The 22,878-nt window shown below is 39.9% G+C and overlaps 3 protein-coding genes across 5 annotated transcripts; 1 reads left to right on the top strand and 2 right to left on the bottom strand.

The window, feature by feature from the left end:
* The first annotated feature begins 8,082 nt into the window (after nt 1–8,082).
* On the top strand, nt 8,083–10,346 carry LOC106656148 (zinc finger protein 112). The gene is made up of 3 exons (XM_014376841.2): nt 8,083–8,204; nt 8,282–8,393; nt 8,478–10,346. The coding sequence occupies exons 1-3, from the start codon at nt 8,170–8,172 to the stop codon at nt 9,750–9,752; spliced, it is 1,422 nt and encodes a 473-aa protein (XP_014232327.1). The 5' UTR covers nt 8,083–8,169; the 3' UTR covers nt 9,753–10,346.
* Nucleotides 10,347–17,667: 7,321 nt separating this feature from the next.
* On the bottom strand, nt 17,668–20,399 carry LOC106656138. Of its 3 annotated transcripts, XR_002763583.1 has the most exons (4): nt 19,810–20,399; nt 19,311–19,575; nt 19,075–19,214; nt 17,668–19,005 (listed from the first exon to the last, which is right to left on the bottom strand). XR_002763583.1 is itself a non-coding variant. In XM_014376828.2 (3 exons), exons 1-3 carry the CDS (start codon nt 20,110–20,112, stop codon nt 19,198–19,200), a joined length of 516 nt encoding a protein of 171 aa, XP_014232314.1. In that variant the 5' UTR covers nt 20,113–20,399; the 3' UTR covers nt 19,024–19,197. The 3 variants fall into 3 exon arrangements, 2 of the variants coding, with proteins under 2 accessions (XP_014232314.1, XP_023317363.1); XM_014376828.2 differs by lacking the exon at nt 17,668–19,005 and having other exon boundaries at nt 19,024–19,214; nt 19,879–20,399; XM_023461595.1 differs by lacking the exon at nt 17,668–19,005 and having other exon boundaries at nt 19,024–19,214.
* A 305-nt stretch (nt 20,400–20,704) lies between these two features.
* Nucleotides 20,705–22,800, bottom strand: LOC106656114 (splicing factor 3B subunit 4). The gene is made up of 3 exons (XM_014376792.2): nt 22,696–22,800; nt 22,039–22,397; nt 20,705–21,640 (listed from the first exon to the last, which is right to left on the bottom strand). Exons 1-3 carry the CDS (start codon nt 22,727–22,729, stop codon nt 20,894–20,896), a joined length of 1,140 nt encoding a protein of 379 aa, XP_014232278.1. The 5' UTR covers nt 22,730–22,800; the 3' UTR covers nt 20,705–20,893.
* Nucleotides 22,801–22,878: the final 78 nt, after the last annotated feature.

Below are 22,878 nucleotides of genomic sequence, written 5' to 3' on the forward strand. Positions count from 1 at the left end.
ATGCACTGATAGCAACAGGCGCCGGTATAAGTAAATTTGACTTTGTTTGCCGGTCTCTCTCTCCTTTTTTTCATTTCTCGGTTGATTTTACGCAGCACCGCGTGGCTTATCATCGTAGAATGTTTTTTTTTATTTATATACTCTGCACTCGACGCCGAGAAAAGAAGATACTCGCGATGTGATGTACTCGCACACACACACATCTCCCTATATATATAATTCTCACGGTCGCGGAGATGCCGCAAATCCGCGCGGGGTCTTATCGAACTCGATACAGCGTCATATAGTAAATTCGTATATTATATACTTGAGTATTTGCAAGGCGCTACGGTAATAAAAGAATAAATTTGCGGGCGGTCGAATCGTCGAGCTGCAGCCGCTGCCATGCATATCCTCTGAATTTGTCATTATATATTTTCCGAGAAATTAATAAAAATAAAAAAAGGTTTCCTTTACGCCGATTGCACCAAGTGTATATTGTAATAAATTTCTCGATTGCCTTACGGAATACGTGCGTCTATATTCCGTAGGAATACTGTTTAAACATAAAACGTCGCGCTCGCCTAAAGGCCCTCGTTGAGGAGATAAATAATCGGGCCCGAATGTGCCGAGGCCTTGAAAATCGCGCAGCGTAAATATATGTAAAAATTCTTTAATAGGCGATCGCCACGACCTGCCAAGCTTGCAGACACACACGCGTACGTTTATAGTAGATATTATTATATGCATAGAGAGAGATTTTTGTGAATCGAAAGGCTATAAAACGCCAAGAAACGAGTATTTCGACGAATAGCCCGACATAATATAAATAATAAATACAGCAAGTCTACGGGTGAGCTTCTTGACGCGCGGTGTATATAATACATAATAATGCCGCGCGCATATCCTCCGCTGTGTGTTTAAGTTAAATTTACAATCGTGTCATCGGCTGTGCATTTTACACACACACCCATGTATGCATGTGTGCGATGTGTATATATATGAATAAAAATTTATGGATTTGTCTGCGTTATGATTTAGATTGAGAGTCGTGAATTTCGACGAAAATGAAATCTCACTTTGGCTCGCGATAACGAGACAAAATGTGAGCTTGATTCGCTGCGCGATCGGTAGTGAATTTTCATATGGCGATCATTAGAGGTTTATTCACTAAAAAATATTCAAAAGAAAAATTAAAATTATACCGTTTCGTTACACAATTAATTTCGTTCTCCATCCAACAATCGCTGAACGCATCCGTTCCAAAATCGTAAAAATTGAAATTATCAAAAGCTCGAGCGAGCGGGACCTGTGCAGCAGGATGATATACACCTGTAATTATTAGGCGCACGTGCAGCAGCAGCAACGAGTCGGGGGCCTTCTACGCGGTGTACGATTGCAGCAGGCATAAAATCGGCATTAAAGAACGAAAACGAGCCTCCAAGCTGATGATGATACCTGCAGCTTGTATCTGCGTGTGTTTGTTTGTGTGTGTGTGTGTGCGTATAATACTTTAACGCTACATTTTGCAGTGCTGCACAGACGCGAGTCCGACTTGTTTCGTAATTTATTTTCGGCTACTCTCTCGTAATATATAAGACACACGTATAAGGAAGAAAAGAAGAAGAGATGAGCTGCTCTCGGGCTGGCTCGACTGCGCTCACATACAAACATCACACACTCGCACACACACTCGCACAGAGTATTATATGCGCTTCTTACACACGCCTACTTATGACTTTTATCTCCTCGATGTTTTACTTTTCGGCTTGGCCCGCTTCTCTCGTACACGTATACCAACCTCTAATATCGCGTATGTGGGTATAGGAGCGCAGTATAACTGCATTACCGAGAACGCGACGATGATTTACCATCGTGTGGCCTTTTTGTGCTACGGACGCGTGCGTAAATACGCGCAGCGGGCACAGCGCGAAGATATACGATTGTTATTTGCCGATTGTTTTATTAGCGAGTAATATGCAATCAACGAGCTGAAAATTCCGTGCGCGTTAAAATGCGCGAGAGCTGAGAGCTTTCGAGTTGCAGCGGCCGATTAATGGGCTCGAATGGCATATAGGTTATACGACTTTGAAAGGAGGATTTTTTTTTTCGTTAAGCTCATTAGCTCGCGGGCATTGTGTGTGTTTTTCGTATATAATAAGAGCTGATCTCTGGACTGGATTGTATATCCAACGACTTCATTATTGCCGCCGGAGTCTTTTTGAAATGGAATAATAAAATATCGAGTACCGCAGCTGTCAATGGACGTAATTAAATTTCTTAATTATATCCGCGTTGGCAAACATTACACGAGAAACTTCCATGTTTTCTATTGACCATTGAAGATAATTTTTCATTCGGTCTACGCTCTTATAAACACAATTCGAGTATTATTCTCGCGATGACTAATTGAGCTACAGCAGCACACGATGGATAAAAGAAAAAGGTGTACACTCGAAACCGAAGACGTCTCGCGGGCAGAAAATGAAATCGTAAGTCGAGTGTACTCGACGCTTCAGGTTCATAGAAAAGAAGGTGAAAAAAAAACACATCGCCTCGTACGCGCGACCGACCGAATGCGACCTTTAATAATAATATAAAACACCAATCGAAATGAAATCGTGAGCGGAAGTTTGTATGTGTGTGTATTTATATTTAATATGTACGAATGTCAGCTTGCGGTGGTGTACAGGAGGAAAAAAAAATGCAAATCACTTGAGGCAATAGTGTGTCCGTATGTGTGTTATACAAGCCCAGAACTCGTTTCCGAATACGATGCCTTAACGCGCGAGGTGTACACAAGGAGAGAGAAAGAGACCACCTACACCTTGCCGTTAACGCCGCGAACACTTATAATATACAAAATCATTTTTCTTGCGCGCGTCGCTGCTGTATGTATGTATGTTAATATTCCTGGTAAAAGAATGACAGCGAGGCGAACACAAAAAGACAGAAAAAAAAAGTTATAACGAACTAGTCGCGCTGATCTCGATTAAATGGTCTTACAAATATAGATTGCCAATACCAATCAATCGTGTGCGTTATTATTGTTATTATTATGATCATTTTTTTTTATTTCACCCAGTTCGAGAAATCTATATATTATTGCACTTGGCGCCACTCGCGCGCGCGACCAATGCGTGTCTGCCTATATACGGGCCGCGATCTAATGCAATATTTGCAACGACGATATATGTATCTATTGAACAACTTGTCTGGGTTACTCATTTCCATACGGATACACATACGAATAAATTCTAGAGATAAGCTGCGCTCGCGAGTCTGTGATTCCCCATTGCTCATTGTTTTATTATTTTATTTTTGGTCGCGTCTTTTCTCTTTTTTGTCTCGTTTCGTTCGCGCGCTCGATTTGCCTCGACGCGTTCGATGGTATAGTCGATCGATTATTATTAAACGCGAGCCATCGCGAAAAATAGTATCCAGCGAGTACTGCAAAATGCAAAACAAATTCCTATACATACACGTTTGCGATGTGTTATACTCATGAGCGTCGTCCTGCTGAAAGAAGTTAATTGGTCGCTTGACAAGCCACCGCTGCTGCAGCTATATAGCAGTGCCTGTTATGAAAACGAGTTGCAGCTTGATTTAATCAGTGATAATATTAATTTGCATCGTACGCAGTGGAACATACGTTTCGATTTCGAACGTTCGTTACGCGTAGCAGTAGTAAAGTACGCTTGGCTGATCGATATATCCTAATCGGAAGGAAAAAAGAAGGAGAAAGAGGCCAGGAGCCAACTAGTCGTCGCCGTCGTCGTCGCTGTCGACGTCGTGGCTGCAGTGTTGCGTCGCGCTGCACGCGGGCGCACTAAAGCGATGTCGCAATACCGGTCCCAAATAGAAAATTGGCACGCGTCGAGACTCTTTCCCATGGCTTCTTTATAAGTATTTATCATCTCGGCAGTCGTCGTCGTCGTCGTAGTCGCGGCGTCGAGTCGCGGAGTTTTTAGCAATGTTTCGGTAGCCTTATACACACGCGAGCGGGGGTGCGCATACATACAGATACACACTCGCGCAGGGGGGTTATATAGACTCGAGGGCGTCTTTGGGTGGCGCGTCGAGAAAAGCAAGCTATACCCCGACGACGGCGTGGCGACTGCGACGCGGCGACGACTACGACTACGACGCCACCGCGTAGAGGAGGAAACACCACCAGCCAGTGGCGCGTCGTCATCGTGGCGCGCGCGTCACGGGGCATGGGGGATATAACGTTGCGCGCGTGTATAGGCAAACACAGTCGCTGCGGCGGCGACCGTCAGGCCGTCGACGACGACGACGACGACGGCGATGCCACCGGCGACGAAAGAACGTCGCGACCGTTTGGCGCTCTCTCGGACCGATGGACACGATATATACCCAACGAGCGCCAAACATCCGCAAACTACGGCGTGTATATGTAAGCTCGTGCGAGCTTTTACGCTTATACAATGCAAGCGCAAACGATCGCGTCACGCAGATTTCTAATGTTGTCTCGATCGTCTTGACAATGTCACGATTATAAATTGTATTATATAGTTTAAAAATTATATTGGCTGTTGACCTGTGATTAATTTCGTACGGGGATTTGTGATTTCATTCGGATGGCAAAACAATGCGCTATTGTCTTGATTGAAGAAAAAGCGAGCTTAAAAATTAGACAGTAGATCAACGATAAAAAAGTAACCCAAGTTCCTTACTATATCCATCACGCAATGACTTCTCTCAGAGTCTGATTCTCATTTTCCAATTGCTTGTCATTAATCAACGCGTAAAGGCCGCCGCTATCCACTCAACTTTTGTCAAACAACTTCATCTAAAATGATTCATTGAGAAATCATCTCGCTCGTCGCGCGATCAAGTAAAATCTCTTGCTTGTCTGCATAATATTATACGGTGGAAAAAATGTACACAAGATAAACACCAGCAAAAACTCTATGCAACATACAATACACAGATGCTGCTCGTTTATCCGCGTTTAATTATACGCGTGTCCAAGTGTCTGAGAAAAATGCGGCAATAACATCGTTTCACTTACCTGGTGCAAACGATGTGTAGAAAGAGGGAAGCGGTAGAGAGAGAAAATTTCGCTCTATCCATCGGGCGGCTCAAAAGTCCATCCGGTTGTCGCCTTGAGGCCCGAGTATCCTGCACAGACATTTGCCGGCTTCGCTGCTACGGTCGCCTCTGGCTCTCAAGAATCTGTAACACATCGTTATGTGTGATAGGAAAAAACACGAAACAACGATAATTACGATATAACGAATAACTCGTTTCATTTGACGTATAAAACTGTATAAAATACCATCATTTCTCTCATTCGTGTTTTATAGATCTCACAAATTATATCAATATTTCAAAAATAACATTAATTTGAAAATATTTATAAAACCAAACTGCAATCACTTCAGATCAGTATAACCTGGAGTGGTTTTGCAATTAAAAATGCGATTATGTCTGTTGTAATTGTGCGCGCGAAGGACCACAGCAGCGCGATGCACAGTCATCTCGAGTGTGCACGGACGACATCGAGGCATAATACAAAAAGGCCATGAAAATCGAGACAAAAATGAAAGGAAGGATACGGGGTCTTATCTCGAGTGCGCTACGCGCGGATCGAGACGCACTTAAAGCAAATCTCGGGCTCTTTCTCCTTTATTTCAGGGCCCTAATTTACTGGACCTCTCTCGCACCTTCGCAGTGCACACGTAGAAAGGGTGTATATACCTGTATCAGCGCGATGGCTTTGGCGACGCGGTACATATTTAAATACGGCACGCATTGAACATGCTCCGACATTCCCGGAAAGATTAGAGAAGCTCTTCGGCTCTCTGCGATTCTCTTATTTTTCGCGCCGCGAGTGATAACGTCGCGACAGCTTTTTCTTCGTGCAACATTATTGAACTAGTAGATTTTCTTACAAGGGGGAGAAATGAAACTTCCGCATGCACGTGATATGGCGCCGAGGCGAAGCCGAGGCGTCATATCACGTGTATGAGGGTGTTTCATTTTTCACCCGTGTAAGAAATAGTATTTTTTTCCATCCCCGCGCAAAAGTTTTCATAAAATTATCCTAATAAATTCAAAATATAAATTGAATTCAAGATCTCAATGCATATAAAGACTTGCATTTGTTTTTTCTTTCGCATCGAGGTCTTGATTTGCCGTCTGATTGTGCAAAAAACAAAGCGGTTATGGTTATTATTGACTTTTACATGAAATCAGTTATATGTGCTGCGAATTTTTTTCCTTTACTTTTAGCATTGTGAGCCTAACAAGTCATACTAAACTTTAACATATGACTCTGTAATTAAGCTTCGAATTTTGATGCTCGCCCCGACATTAGCATCACGAGCGAAGCGAGTGATGCTGGTCGGGGGGGGCGAGCATCAATAACATTAATATAAAAAACATTTTTTCATTTTGATTTGTGTGCAACAAGTTACACACAACATTCTTTCTCGTCCGTAGACATACCATCATGCGCGAATGATATTTCAGGACTTTGCATAATTTTTACCACGTAATTAGTATAACGCCTGTACGTATTGATGTGTCTTCGACAAGTTGTAGGCTAAGTAATACGGGCGATAAAATTATAAATATTACGTTGCTAGGCTGAGCTGGCCACAGCAACCACTGCATCTGTCGGACACGCAGAAGTGGGCAAAAGTACTTCTTTTTCTAGGCTACGCGTACGGCGAAAGTAAATACTTTTGCCGGAAGGATGGAAAAAAATCATTTTTTAAATTTTTTTTCCGAAGGATAAAAATTGTCTTTTCAGTGGTAAATTAAACATAATTACGAATAACACTAAGGTACAATTATCTAATTAGATCGTTAAAATTGGTTGTATTTGCTAATGCCGAGGCTAAATCGACAAATGGAAAATGATTACTCGGACAAATAGAAGCCTTGTCTCTCACGCATTTTGCAGTCGGAACGATCATTATAAAAACAAAGATATTCCAGATGGGCACCGAAATTAGAGTTCCTCTAAGTCATTGTTTATTTTGCTTCTTTACTTTTAAATCTTTTCATGAACGGATTATAATTAGAAATTAGATTTTTCCTTCGAGTAGCTGGGCTAGCTTTGGACGCTATTCTACAGGAATTAGTGAGTAGTTCCTGTTTGAATATAGGTTCACATCGTTTTAAATTGATGACAGCACATAATTATAAAAACTTGATTATTTATTTTTGATGAGAATTATATGAAGTGAATTGCTACGATCGAAAAATCAAGAACGATCAAGAACTAAACAAGAATCATAAAATTATAGAAATGGAAAGCAAGCTCGAAAATCAACAACAGTAAAAATAAGCATGGATTGATCAAGCAAAATTATTATAGTAGTTAAGTTATTCCTTAACTTCATTTGGTGAGATTAAATAAATTATTTTTCAGAAAATACAAGGGAGATTGAGATATCGGCGCTTGCGACTACATAAAGCACGAACATATATATTATATGTAAACTGTTTTCGTTGCAGTCGCGACAAAGTCGAGACTGTTGCGGTGCCCAGACGACTGGCCGCCCCGTTGATACGCGTCGCGCGAAACGCACATGTACTTTTATTTTCCGGATGAGTCGCGTGCGCCAAAGGTGGTCTTTCATTTTTTTGGTATACATAAAAAACAATGCATTTTAATTGAATATTTTCCAATTAAATGATTCTCAATTTTATCATGAAGATTATTAATTAAAAAAAAAAAAAAAAAAAAAAAAAAACGGTGAAATGTAAGAAAAAAAAGTTATTCGTAATTATAGAGAATATAAAAGTACTAGCTCTTTTTCGGTGGGATTATTAAACAAAATATAAATTTTTAAAACTTGATAACTTGATTGATAATTTCGAAATTTTACCAAACGATTTTAAAATATTTAAATTAATTTTAAACTACAGTACACGGAAAGGCTGACGAAGAACGATGGGATTTGATCGCTATATTTTGAAATTGGTGTCTACGCAAAAAGCCTAAGTTTGTGCGCGACCAGTTTCGCACAGCTCTCAGTGTAGCGTATCATGGCAAAACACTGTGCCGAGAGAGACGCGGAGGTCATGCATGCTACGCACGACGTAAACAACAGAACAAGCACAGCTCTCTATGTTCTTTGTCAGTCAGCCCGTGTAGATAGTTTGATCATCCAAGAGAGGTTATAATTGTTAGTGAAATTCCAAAAAAGAAAGATGGAATCCAGTAATGTACTAAATGGTGTCATCAGGTATTTTCTTCATTTTATGAGAATAAAATTATAAAAATATTGCAACAATATACTTGATCTGATTGAGGTTATTTCAGAGTAAAACAGGAACCTACTGATATTTCGTTTATTGGAAAGGATTGTGAAACGATTGACAAGAAACCCGATTTCAAAAACATCCAACTCTTACCATTTCAGCGAGAAAATTCAGTAAGTGCTGATAATTTATAATAACTGATATATACTTCGGTTGTTTTTCATTTAAATTCTCATTTAGTTTTCAATTTTCAACAGTTCCAAAATCATGAAAATAAACTCAATGACGATATGGAAATAGTTTTTGAATGTGAAGACGTTAAGTCCAATATGAATTTATTAGAAGTTAAAAAAATTGATGATTATTCTGCAAATCACTTACAAGAGATGAAGTATAGCAACGAGCATGAATTTAAAAACGAAATTAACATAGAAGCCACGGGGGAAGTAAAACGAGAAATTGTTGACGACGTTGTAGAGCAATTGAACTTCAATTTCGACTGTGCACTCGTCGAAAACAATAAAACAAGAGAAATTCAAAAAAAGTGTAACAACGAACACAACCTGAAAAACAACATCGATACAACCCACGTATGTGAAATATGTGGAAAGAAATATTCAAAAAAGTGTAATCTAAATAGGCATGTTAAAACACCGCATCATTTTATTACTCACTCATGTGATATTTGTGGCAAGACGTTTTCATTAAAAAGTTATCTCAAATTTCACATGGATTCGGTGCATAATGGTATCACACATGCATGTGACAATTGCGGAAAGAAATTGACAAGCAAGAGAAATCTCAAAGCCCACGTTGATTCGGTGCATAATGGTATCACACATGCATGTGATATTTGCGGTAAGGAATACTCTATGAAAGGTTATCTCAAAATTCACATTAATACGGTACATAATGGCGTCACTCACTCATGTGATGTATGCGCCAAGACATTTTCATTGAAATGTAATCTCAGATCCCACGTTGATTCGGTACATAATGGTGTTACACGCGATTGTGATATATGCGGAAAAAAGTTCTCAAGCAAGGGTTATCTTAAAATCCACATTGATGAGGTGCACAATGGTGTTGCACGCGAATGTGATATATGCGGAAAAAAGTTTGGAAGAAAAATTAATCTCAAAAAACACGTCGATTCGGTGCATAATGGTATCACACATGCATGTGATATTTGCGGTAAGAAATACTCAATGAAAGGTCATCTCAAAATCCACATTGATACGGTACATAATTGTGTTACACGCGTATGTGATATATGCGGAAAAAAGTTCTCAAACAAAGGTTATCTCAAAATCCACATTGATACGGTACATAATGGCGTTACACGCGAATGTGATATATGCGGAAAAAAGTTCTCAAGCAAGGGTTATCTTAAAATCCACATTGATGAGGTGCACAATGGTGTTACATGCGAATGTGATATATGCGGAAAAAAGTTTGGAAGAAAAATTAATCTCAAAAAACACATTGATGCGGTGCACAAGGATATCAAATATGCATGCGATATTTGCTGAAAGTCATTCACTCAAAAATATAATCTCGCAAGGCACATTAATTCGGTGCATAATGGTACCAAACATACTTGAGATAAATACGAAAAATCATTTTCAAGAAAATATAATTTGAAATATCCACATCAGTACGGTGCATCAATCACACATTACAACTTGATGATTATATAAAATTTCAAGTACACAAGTTCGGAAGACTAATTTAAAAATGCTCATGTCCAATAATATTACGAGTTTTTGCAATCGTATTTTATTAAATGAATACAATCCTCAAGTTTCAAAAAATTTAACAAAATTTTGGAGGAAAATTAAGCATCTTCTGAACTGTATATAAAATATTGAACCTCTCAAGTTGATGGCAATTTTATAATGCTAATCACGTTTCAGAGCGTTTTCTGTAAGTTCTTGGATCTAATTGTATGTAATTTTGCAACTTTCTGTATCGCTATTTCATTGCTTCAAAACTATTTATTCTATTAAGTGAATCCATTTAAAAAAAATAAAAGTGTTATTAGAAAAATGCCATCTCATTTTAAATAACATTATCTCACCCCGCATAATGTTATTTAAAATTTCATGCAACAATATGTATACTCATCGCCAATATCAATAAACTGTAACTAATAAAATAAAGTTCTTCTATAAGAGAAAATAATTTTTGCACGAATTTTTTGATCATCAACAGAAGTGTGTTTTGACGCAAATTCACAAGCCAGAAATTTGTATCTCTCCTTCTTTTTCGCTCGTACGCTCCACGACATGTTGTATATTCACGAAGATTCTCAACTTGTAATAAACCCCAGCATTTTTTCATGTTCATAAACACCAATGGCTCCAAATTTGAATGCAAAAGTTGGTTTACATCAGAATATTTTATCAGGAACTTTTCGTAACGACATTGTTAACCGTTAGCCGACCGCGAGTCCCGTTGTCCTCCTTTTTCAGAAAAAGTAAAGAAAATAAATAATTTAAAAAATCGAAAAATGTAAAAAAATGTATAACGTATATTTTATTCAATCCAAGCCTAATAATTGCCATACAGTCGGGAAAAATCCTCAGCTATGACTCTGTGAAAGGTCTTACTTTCGCAACGTGATTCAACGTCAAAAATTCAGATTATTTTATGAACAAGAAACAGAAGGTATACAGTAAGAAGAAGAAGAGGAGCATTTGCTTGCCATAAATCCTATGACGCGATATACACGTGCTTGCCTCGCAGTTGAGTACTCGTGGTGTAGGTATTATACGGATCTCGGCTCTCGGATTCTCGGCGCATGCATCTGTCGGCCCATTGACAAAAGTTGTATATATAAGTATGCGTAATAGCACGCGCGGCACGAAGTGCGCACGTTGTTGCATCCGTATGGCGCGCGGCATCCATACGAACGAATTCATCTCGGATATTTATTATGCCACTCGCGACGATCGGAGCTGTGCCAGTGCACCGCGAGTACAAAAAGCAAATTGTTAACCCGCGCGCTAAACGACGTTATGTATAGTCTCGACGAGCCACGGAGAGGGAGAAGGGCCTCTGCGAAATTCCAACAACCCCTTCCTGACTGTACGCGGCCAGGGGCCTCATTCAAGTGTAATTAAAGTAGGACTTCATTGAGTTTCGGCACGGACGTAAAAAGATGAGAGACGCGCGCGCGAGTCGTCGGGCTACGGCGCTAATTAGAGACAACGACGAAAAAAAAAAGAAGTTGCCACGAGGGGGAGAGGGAAGATTCCGCATGTGCGCCCCGGCGCTTCTTACAGCTCGTGCAAATGGTATTAACATGTGTCCGTGTGTGCGTGCAATCATAACGCACTTTACGCAATGTGCGCAAAAACGAGCGTTAATTAACCGCCGCGCGTTGCGCTGCTTTTTGACATGCGTCGTCGTCTTCGTCGACGTCGTTGTTTTTTAAAATGAAAAAGACAATCGTAATCAAAATTTATCGTCCGGTATCCTTCGTGCGTAGACACATTTAAAAACTCGGTGGTATCGAGAAAGTTGATGTTTGATTATTTCTCGCAAAAAAGTGTAAATAAATGGGGAAAAAAGAAAAGTTAATTTGAGAAAGATATGGAGGTGGAGGAATTCGTTTGATAATTCGTTGGAATAAATTTATAATTTTCGAAACCGGTTTCAGAATTGTGGGTATGTGTGTGTAAGCGTGTTTGTATATATTATAACGGAAATATTCAAAAGCCGCACTGATGCTGTTAAAATGCAGCACGAAGTATACCTTGACACAATTAATATTTTACTTTTGTTTAGTTTTCATAAATTCAGAATTTGAAAAAAAAAACGCAATTCGAATACTTGCTCGTCTCGGGATAACGTTTTTTCAAGGCAGAGAAAAAGTGAGAGAGAGAGAGAGAGAACGCGAATCTATAAGGGAGATTCCAATACGAGTAATTTGGTAAAATATAAAACATCGTTTCTTCATCACGAAATCGAAGCTAAGAGGTCACTCGTATACACTTCGTGTGAAACTTCGAAGCAAGAAATTCATTGTGAACACATATAATACACTGACTATACTAAAATTCGAATCAACAGAATAAGTCGTGTGTTGATTCAATCTTCGCACGCAATCAACCTCTATTTTTGTAAAAAGTATCTTACAAATGCAAAAGTTCCCGGCATGGGCAGTATAGTTCACGAACATTATGTTATTTTGAGGTTACGCAATATCAAGACTTCAAAAGCATATCGTCATATAATAGGTATTACAACAGTTCTCACCTCGTTACAACGTAGTAAGCCGCGCAAACGGAGAAGAGAGCAGCAATCGACAGAATCAGTGCAGCCACGAAAAGCCGTTGTCGAACATCGTCGAGTTTAAATGCGTTGGACGAGCTCGCGACGTTCGGAAGTCGAGCGGCGCCACTTGCCGGCTGCATTTGGCCATGAGTTGCAGTCGGATCCGCGCGCTTATCATCGTCATCATCCTCCTGCAGATTTAGTGAATCGCGCCGAGTGTCGTAATTATGACCGTGTCTGGCTTCGTTGTCGGTGTCGTTGTTACAGTAGTCGCGAGTGTCGCAGCAAATCAATTTTGGCCAACTGGCCGCGAGCGCCCGGCGGCGGTTGTCCTTGGCCGAGAGCAGCGAGGATGATTCCGAATCGTCAGTAGTGCGTGGATGACCGTTGAAACTGGAGGCCGAGTTCCAGGATCTCGCCTCGCACAGCAACGGACTCGCTCCTCTACGCAAAGTAAGAGTTTTTTTGTCGTTTCGTATTTAACGAATAGCGATTATAAATAAAAATGAAATTATGTCGCATTGAAGCTATTTCGAATAAATCATGAGATATTTCATATGATATGATACGATGAGCCTCATCCCTTTACGGCAAGAATCATCAATTATTCGAATACCTCGAACGATACAGATAAGGTGCATTTAGAATGTGGTAACCGTTTGCCACGTTAGCCGTTAGTCGGAATAGGGTTAATTCAAACTTATACGTCCTTAACGTTCAGGCTTCAGCCGTTGCAAATTCGACGTGAATTATCATTTATATTTTACCAACTTGAAAGATAACTACTCAAGGTAAGACGTTTGAGAGATTTTTGAGAAAATAAAGACAGAATGAGAAAATATAACTAAAATTAATTTCTTCAACGCGAGTCTCGAGTGAACTTTCGAACGTACATTTTACAGTAAGGCTCCTCAACGCGCACGCATGCAGTTGATAATTGATAAAAGATTAAATAATTGTATGCATAAATCGCCAAAATATTACTTGTAGTACAAAAACTTTTTTTAACGTCGCTCGAGAACGGCGGTGTGCATTCCAAGCTCGAACGGTTTTTTTATCGTTCTCTTCGAAAATTTCGAATGATTTATACGTTTTCGCGCTTTCGTTAAAAGAAAACAACATCAATCTTGCGACAACTTTATAATCGGGAGCCGAACAAATTTGCCTCGTAACGAGCTCCGAAAGCGGTTTTTGTTTTTTTCCCCATTCTTTCTTTACGAACGAATTAAATTTTGTATAATGTCCCCAACCGAATGTAAACAATCAGTGGCCGAAAATACGCGCTAATATAGCGCTCTCGCGAATTCTCGTCTTTTTTTATCTCGGCACGCGTGTGTGTCGAACTCGATAAAGAGTTGAATATCGAGAAAACCGTTATAACTAAAAGCGATCGACGACAATCCATCAGCGAGCGGCGCGAACGCACACGCGACTTCTATTATATAAAAATCATCGATGAAGCTGGGATGCGCTAATGAATCGACTGCCACGCCGGTAAGTAATTTATCGCTCTCTGCCCGGCGCTCGGTGGGTCGATGATGATGACGCTGATGCCATATCGTCGTCGGGTGCCGGAATAATGTTTACCAATTTTCTTAAATTTCGTATTTATAAACGTTGACTAATTGTCTCTTTGATTGCTCACGATTTCATTTTCTTTTATTTTTTAACGATAAAAATAAAGCGAAACACATAATAAGAACGAGAGGAAAAAAGATTTTTGATACGTACTCGGTGCAACCACGCGTCGTTTTGACGGTTGGCCCTCCTACTCCTCGCTCCTCCTCGTTCACATCCCCATTGTTGTAATAAATGTGCTCGGTGTAGCACGAGTAGCGAGTTCTGCAGATTTTGGCGCCACTTTCTCGACAGGCCTTGCTCGTGCACACACACTTGCGTGCTGCGTGCAGGGGGCAAACACAATTTTCAGCATTAATTTTTATCGCCTATCGCACGTTTTATTATTCCCTTTAACGCTTGTTGAGGACACTTACCCGAAACGTCGCGTGCAACGATTGTTAAAACGGCAAAAATCATCAGCCCGGCCACGAAACCACTGCTTCTTGTTAAACTCGTCATGACGTCTAGTCGTATGACTTTGTGCTGATGATTCGTGCGAGCGTTAGGTGTATCGAGAAAGAAAAATCTCGCGATTTCGCGCGTGTATATATTATCCGCAGGGAGGACTTCTCAGAAATGACAGCGAGCTCCGAGTGCCGAGTACGTGCAGCTCTTTCGTCGTCGCTTATTCTCGCTAATTTTAAGTTCTCTCCCACTTTGAGCCTTGCTCACATATTCACTTTTATTCATAATAATGAATATATATGAGTGAGATGCGCGTTTTATATACCCCATCACCAAAACCCAATCGAAACGTTTAACGTCTCGAGCGATTATCATCTTCACGCGCGGATCACCTTTTGCAAATTGCCTCTCTGCGGCGTTTCATGTCCCTCTTATTTTTCTGGGCGCGGGTTCAAAGTCCACCACACACTCACACGTATGTGTACAAGCAAACAAGCGCGTCGTTCGAACGACCGATGCCATCGGTTATAACTTTTGCATTAAAAAATGAAAAACAACATTCGATAAAATCTGCTAACCGCGCGCAGAGTTGCAGTATGTTACAACCACACGATTTTGTATTTTTATGTATTATCAAGCGCGTATAATATAAATGGATTTCGGCCAATTTCGATGCGATGAAATGCGCATCGAGGCTTGTAAGTTGACATGTTGCGAGAGTCTCGCAGAAGAGTTTCGCACGTCCTGGGTAGCTTTTAAAATTTTTTTGTCTCGCACTTTCATATCGGAATACTCAATGTTTTTGACGATTTCTTTTCGTAAATAAACATCGTGCTCGCGAGGCCTCGTTTCGATCAAGTCCGTGAACGGCTCCGGACCATGAGCGTATTTGATTTATTCTCTAAAAAATCTTCAGAATTGAGGTTTAAGAATCAAGAAAAAATGGGAGACAACAATAAAAAATTTTATTTTTATTTTAATCATAGCCATTTTTGCATTACAGAGATTTGAAAGTCGCGCCTTCTCTGAAAATATAGCTATACTGTCGGGTTTGAGAGTGTAGAAATTACTCGAAAAATATAATAGAATAAAACGAATTCAAGTTCATCCAAAAAATATGAGTAGATATTTAAATTTTTTTGGACATCATTAATTGGAGCGCATTGGATGATTGGTGTTGTAAGGAAATCAGATCTTTCATTCGAAGAGTTTGCTTTGATCATGTACTGAATTAATGTGTTTCTTGAGATCACACTTGTATCTAAATGATTTGTGACAAATCTCACATTCGAAGAGTTTGCTCTGATTATGTACTGTTATTACGTACCTGTTGAGTTTATCCTTTTTTGACAAATCATTTTTGACAAATCTCAGACTAAAAGGGTTTGCTACGAATATGTACTGAATTTATGTGCGATTTGAGAGTACTATTTTTTCCAAATGATTTCTGACAAATATCACATTCGAAGGGTTTGTTTCGATCGTGTACTGCATTGATGTGTCGATCGAGATGAAATTTTTGTCCAAATGATTTGTGGCAAATTTCACACTCGAAGGTTCTGCTACGATAATGTACTGTATTGACGTGTGTATTGAGATGGCTCTTGAATGAAAATGATTTGTGACAAATTTCACATTCGAAGGTTTTGAGAAGATCATGCACTGAATTTATGTAAGATTTCACATCCTTGTTTTCTCCAAACTGCCTTCGGGAATTTACTTGAAAATAACACTTTTTCTCATAATCAAATTCTTTTTTTATCAAAATTGTTAGTTCTCTTTCGATCAAATAACTGGTCCGAACTTTGTTTTTTATTTTCACAAGAGGTGGATAACTTTGGTACTCAGTTTTGCAGACAATTGGCGATAGAGATGGCAGTTCAGATTTAACATTTTTGCACTCAAAATCGATGAATATTTTTTCTTCTAACTTTTCCTGTAATGCCATAATCTCATTCATTCGATTTGCTTCAAATTAAAATTATGTAAAACCTTTTGATAGTGAAAAATTAGAACATAATTCTAGTCATGTAACTCACTGGTGATTTATAAAACGTGAGTGTTTCAAGGTTTTCGATTTTACAAGAATCCACCGGATCGAAGATGTTATCGTCGCCTGCATTCGCCCAACTATCATCAGACTCTTTTAAACGCACAATTCGTATATTAGCGAGGCGTCCGTATGATTGTGGTAGCTCCTTGACCATACTTTTTATTTCCCCACTATACATGCGACTGATCGATACTGCGATACAGTAGAGGCACTTGTACATCATTAAAATTACGTCGATATTGTTATGGAAATTTGTTACATTTCGGCGCTCAAATAGATTACACTTCTTATGTACGATGTACATGGAGAAACATCCAAACAACAAAGAATTATTTCTCTCAACCCATGTTTATGTAGTGCCTAAAGGTATTATGAATGTGATATTGGGACCAGGATTTTTCCGGTGCTGACCACTGAAATTCTTTTTTGGAGCTGAATCCCTACTAGTTGCAACTTGAGTGCTGTGTAATCATCATTCAAAAATTGACAAACGAAAATTTTTAGCATATTTGCTAAATTACAGCTAGGCTATATTTTTGCTTTGAATTTCGTGTTACTTTTTTGCATACATTTTTCGTAAAAATAGTCTTTTTGTATCTTCATCTGCTCGATATATCTCAAATGGGGCTACCTTAGATTCATCGAGTATCTTTATAAGAACATCCGAGAGTATTTGATTATAAAATTTACCGAGATAATCGATCATGTGTCGCCCGTTCATTAAGCCTCGATAAGAGCCGGGGAAACGTATTGACTCGATGTAACATTAAGAATCGACTCATTCAATTAAGATCCAGGGATGATTAATTCTGTGAATCTCCAGCAGGGAGGCCTTCTCAAAATTTATACAGTCAACATCTGTACGCAACAAAAAAAAAACACGAAAAAAACGAGAAGCATTTAATCAGCGAACAAGCAGTGTAATGGGGGCAGCAATTAAAACTGTATCGTGATACTGCATGAATCGCTTACTTGTTGCTAAGAAATGAATCCATTTTTATCTGTCCAATGACTGTATAATGTTTTTAACAATGACCAATTGAAAAAAAAAAAGGAAAAAAAGAAAAGCTCGGTAGACCAAATTGTTAGGAGAATGAGAATGTTTTTAATATAATTAAATTATGTGAATATACAAATCTTTTTTCCAAACTAGACTAGCATCTAGAACAAATCTAGCTTTAAAGTAGCTAAGTTTTATTTCATCTACGACTAATTTTAAAATGAAAGGAAAAATCATTTTTATTTATCAAAGTGTTTATTAATGTTTGATGTTTCCACAGAAAAATCGTCAATTTATTCAAAAGAGATCTTTTTCAAAAATACACAGCTAATATAGAAAATGAATCGAAAAAGTAACCAAAGACAAGCTTCAAAAGTATATTCATAATACAATAATAGCGCAACAGTGCAGTGGTATAATCATATACCAACGTAGTACTCGGCGCAGCTTTTTTTTATTTAATTTTTTTTTCTTCTTTCATTACATGAAAGCCCCGAGAGGTCAATAGACCGCGAAAAAATGTCCGTAATGTAACTCACGATCCGCGCGGGTCCGCTGCGCCATGCCATAAATCCTACAGCTTATAATGCGCCGCTTCTTAGCTGCGTTATGTACCTTCATTGTTCAAGGGCAGCAGCAGCAGCAGCACTTTTTGCCTCTCGCCGTACCTATATATGCGCTCATATACATCCAAAGCGGCGCTCCTCCTTGCTCCACGCGCGTACTGCACCGTGCACTCGCTCTCTCTCTCTCTCTCTCGCGGTAATACTGGCCCTGCGCGATGCTGTAATATCCTCCACACACCGGCGCGCACACGGCTTTCTTCGTAAATGATAGTTCCATTTTTCTTTTTTTTCTGCCTTGCATTCACTGCACCGCAGAAGCCACTGGGTGGTTTACAATGCAAGCTCGGCTCTTGACATTCCTTTAATCGTCGCAATATAAACGATCTTGAGGAACTTCGACGAGCTCAGTGGCTTCAAACTCTGCACCAGGCATTCGCTTACTGTTTTTTTCATTCTGTACGATTTTGAATAAAATTATGCACTTGTTGCGATCGCGTTGACAGACCTACTGCGACTTTCAATGAAACGCTTAGCTCGGGAGGTATAATACAAGTTGAAAAAAGTCGTAGATCGTTCAGTCAAAATTTTTTATAGACGATAAAATAAAGTGCTTTGGAATAAATTGTCCACTTAGCTCGTAGAATATTTTCAATTATTAAGCCATAAAATATTGGTATTATTTTAATGGATAAATATCAATTAACGAAATAATATAATTAATCGACGTAACGAGCAATATCGAAAATTAACGATCTAGCTTTACTCAGAAGGAGGCCTTCGATGATGGTACTTTGAATATGCGTTCTTAAAAGCGCCTTTTTCGCTATATTCAAAATTACGTCATAACTCGGATTCCGCAACTGTACAAAAAATCGACATTTACGATCGTCCAAGATATTTATTACAATTATCGTATAAATATCTCATACATTGAAGATTAAATCGACACGTTCTCATACTTTTTCAACTTCTTGTTTGAACTTGTTTCTTAATGAAGCAAAATGCAAAATTCGTGACACATTTACGTCCAATGCTCGCAGTATTGTATCCATTCAAGCAACTATTGGGGCTGGAAATAGATAGAGAAAAAAAGTATTGAAAGGGGATATAAGAAATCACTTCCATGCGCAAAACAATCATATTATGATTTCATTAATGTACTCACTCAGATGAGTACAAGCCGGCTGAGGCGGAATGAGCATGATTTTCCGATGACTCGAGAGCGTCGCGGCCGACGTGGGTATAACATTTATGGAAATCTCGTTCCTGTTGTCGACGATGGCTTGCTGCTGCTGCAGCGCCCGGTTTCTCGACGCCGCACTGCCAACGAGACTCGTTGTCGTCGCCGCCGCGGCCGCGCCGATGCCTCTGCCGTAGAAACCGATGGACGCGAGATTCTGCTTGCAGTTGGTTACGATGTAGGTGCCTATCTGCGTGCAGAAAAGGTGACAAGAAAAAAACTATTATCACGTGTGCGAGCTCGATCGCAACCGATTTCGTCGATGATACAATAATAACAGTATACAGTTTGCGCGCGCGAAAACGCGATCGACGCGCGATAAAACGAATTTTTCCCTCGTTAAATATTCATCGTCATTGCTGCACACGAGCCATGATATATATAAGCGCGCGCGCCGCGAAAATCGATAAATCCGTATACTTACGCTATATAATAATTTCGTGCGAGGTTCGATCCTTCCGATATAACGTGTATATAAATGAATTTCATTTACCGCCGAGAGGACGATGACGAGGAGCAGAGCGATGCTGAGCCAGACGTACCAGGCCTCCCAGAAGTGCTTGGGCGGCTTGCGCTGAATGACGAAGCAGCACTGGGGATTGCAGCAGCAGTAGAAGCAAAACTTGTCGGGCGCGCACGGGAATGGCTTGGCCGGGCCGCCCTGGAGTGACTCCTCCGCCGTGGACTTGGTCGCGTTGTCGCACTCCCACGATATGCGCGTTGACATATTATGTTCCGTTTATACTTTCGCGTCGTACTATCTATCCGATTTGCAATCCGGTATCGCGTAGCGAGGATGATGTCTTATGGTCGAATGCATTTATGAGTAGTTCAACGGAACCACGTTTATACCGATTTTACGCGCAGCTTCACAGGTATCTTCAAATGAAAAAAGCTCGCTGGATTGCGTATAGAAGGTAACGAAGTTTTCGATTCTATATGTGCACTGACTACGCAGAGGTCGAGTCTCTACTGGACGTGGCTAGCTGTATATTATGCATTATATATATTCACCACTTGCTGCTGGGTACAACTTCGGGACGATCGATTCGTTAGCAAGCGGGACACATTCGGTCGTCGATCGATACGTTGACTATAAATATACGACTATACGCGCTCTGTCCTGCTGCCGCGTGTGTTGTCGATGCTTCGTCGCGATTACGCAGCGAGTTCACCTATTTTCTTTTTTACTTCACTTCATGCTTGTGTGAGAAAATTCAAGAAATTACATTGATATCGTTATAAGAAGGCGCGAGGTCGAACGTATTTCCGTGATGTACATCAATAAGTATAGGAAGAAAACAAGAAATTTTTTTTCATTTCTTTTTCGATTATTTATTTTAAAAAACATATATTCACGACAGGCGAATCAGTTTTTGTACTTAAAAATATAAACGTTTACTATTTACATTCCTTATGGAGTAAAGTCCAAAATTTCTATGAAATTCTATGGAGTATTTTACATTATCTAGATACTGTACAATCCGCATACAAAAGATATATGCTTTTTATTGTGGTGGCGGAGGTGGCGGTGGACCCCTAGGCGGGAATGGCGGTGGTGGATGGGGAGCCCTCCACGTTGCACCAGGCAACGGTCCAGGGGTTCTCGGCAGTGGCGGTTGGAACTGTCCAAACTGAGGTGGAGGCGGAGGTGGATTTGTCGGTGGAGGTGGTGGCGGAGCAGCGCCAGTCGGTGGCGGTGGCGGAGGCACAGCCGGCCACTGCATCATGGGTCGATTTTGAGAGGGCATCGGGGGTAGCGGTGGTGGCATGCCTGGCGGTAGTGGAGGATGCGCCGGCATGTTCGGCATCGGCGGCATCGGTGGTGGCGGTATACTGCCAGGGAAACCCGCTGGTGGTGGTGGCACCGGTGGAGGAGGTGGATGACCCATCGGAGGCACCGCTGATGGTGGAGGAGGAGGGGCCATCACCATGCCTGGATGCATCATTCCCGGATGCGGTGGTGGCATACCCATTGGCATGGCTGGCATAGGCATGATTGGAGGAGCATCGGCGAACAGTTGATGCGGCCGATCAGCCTGGCTCAATGGATTCTGTGCAGCTAAAAGACGCTCAGCAGCACTACCATGACGCTCGCCTTTGGAGTCACGTTTGAAAGCATATGATACTGAAATTGGCCTGTTGCAAAGATACTGTCCATTCATGGCTTCTATGCTAGCATCACTAGCATCGAAAGAAGCAAAGTTGATAAAAGCAAATCCTTTGGAGTTTCCTGTATCCGGATCTCTCATTATCTGTAAATTGAAAATTTAATGATTAACAATTGGATATAATTTTAATTTGTACTATTTGAATTAGATTTCTTTGTAGTTCATAACGATTATTTTGTACACATTTTTTTTTATTCTACAGACAACCATTAAACTTGAAATTTTGTAAAAGAAATTATCAAACTTGTGCCCATGTCATTGGTTTTCTGTTACATGATCGAAATTTTGAAAAAACTTGATTTTCAATTAACTCTCTTTTATAATTGAAAACTAAAAAAACAGGCATACTTTTATAATTTTAATTAGCATCATTTCAAAAATGTGTACAAAATAACCATGTATCAGTTATTGACTGAGTGGGTGTAAGGAACCCTTAAATGATCATTTCTAGATAGAAAAATAAGATGTTTGTCAATAAATACCTTTGGCGTCTGTAATATAACTCCGAAAGCACTGAATGTATCATACAATAATTTTTCATCCACTTCTGGATCAAGATTTCCAATGAAAATATTTGCTCCAACGTCAAGATTCTTTTGGTGGGCGCTAGCTTTGTTTACACGAATAGGCTTTCCATATAACTTGATCATGTTCATGATTTTTATTGCATAATCAGCATCTTCTTCACCCATGAATTCTACAAATCCATAACCTTGATGCATTTGGGTAACTCTATCCTTGGGCATATGTACATTTACGACTGGTCCTGATTGGACAAATAGCTCCCACAACAAAGTTTCCGATACTTTGTCGTCAAGACCACCCACATATATTGTGGCATCTATAATAAACATTAGGATAATTAAAAATCATGCTCATATAGACAAATCAACACTCAAATTGATGAATAATTATTGGATTTTAGGCAATGCGCATAAAGCACATACAAACGTCACATTAATGTTGACGAATACTGTTATTAATAGATATTTTAGAGGTTAAAAATATATAAAATTGTAGCGTTGAAAAAGTTAGCCATGGGAATCGATGAAAACATTTGAAATCTCCAGAGAAATTAATCCAGTAGAATCTTTTTCAATTAGTTAGTTACAAAATAGTAATTTTAATTAATAATTTACCTTGATTCCGCTCGGCTATCGGTCCAGCAGCCATGATTTGTAACGATTCGAGTGATTTGTAAGCGGCCGGCGTGCATCTGCAATGCAAGCTCGCTTCTGATTTGACTCGAAGACGCGAATGCGACAGCTAGCGTCAGAAACTCGAAGACTACAACAGCGCCGCACTTGGCAGCGCTCCAAAAA

Source organism: Trichogramma pretiosum, unplaced genomic scaffold, assembly GCF_000599845.2.
Source record: "Trichogramma pretiosum strain Unisexual culture from Peru unplaced genomic scaffold, Tpre_2.0 scaffold4, whole genome shotgun sequence".
NCBI classification, from domain to species: Eukaryota; Metazoa; Arthropoda; class Insecta; order Hymenoptera; family Trichogrammatidae; genus Trichogramma; species Trichogramma pretiosum.

What these genes read in the sequence shown, in the direction of transcription:
- LOC106656148 (XM_014376841.2), top strand. Translation starts at nt 8,170, where the DNA reads ATGGAATCCAGTAATGTACTAAATGGTGTCATCAG. An exon ending in GTACTAAATGGTGTCATCAG is followed by an intron (nt 8,205 to 8,281) that starts GTATTTTCTTCA and finishes AGGTTATTTCAG; the next exon opens with AGTAAAACAGGAACCTACTG. An exon ending in CATTTCAGCGAGAAAATTCA is followed by an intron (nt 8,394 to 8,477) that starts GTAAGTGCTGAT and finishes AATTTTCAACAG; the next exon opens with TTCCAAAATCATGAAAATAA.
- LOC106656138 (XM_023461595.1), bottom strand. Translation starts at nt 20,112, where the DNA reads ATGTCAACGCGCATATCGTGGGAGTGCGACAACGCGACCAAGTCCACG. An exon ending in GCACGAAATTATTATATAGC is followed by an intron (nt 19,576 to 19,809) that starts GTAAGTATACGG and finishes TTCTGCACGCAG; the next exon opens with ATAGGCACCTACATCGTAAC.
- LOC106656114 (XM_014376792.2), bottom strand. Translation starts at nt 22,729, where the DNA reads ATGGCTGCTGGACCGATAGCCGAGCGGAATCAAG. An exon ending in GATAGCCGAGCGGAATCAAG is followed by an intron (nt 22,398 to 22,695) that starts GTAAATTATTAA and finishes TGTTTATTATAG; the next exon opens with ATGCCACAATATATGTGGGT. An exon ending in TTATATTACAGACGCCAAAG is followed by an intron (nt 21,641 to 22,038) that starts GTATTTATTGAC and finishes TTCAATTTACAG; the next exon opens with ATAATGAGAGATCCGGATAC.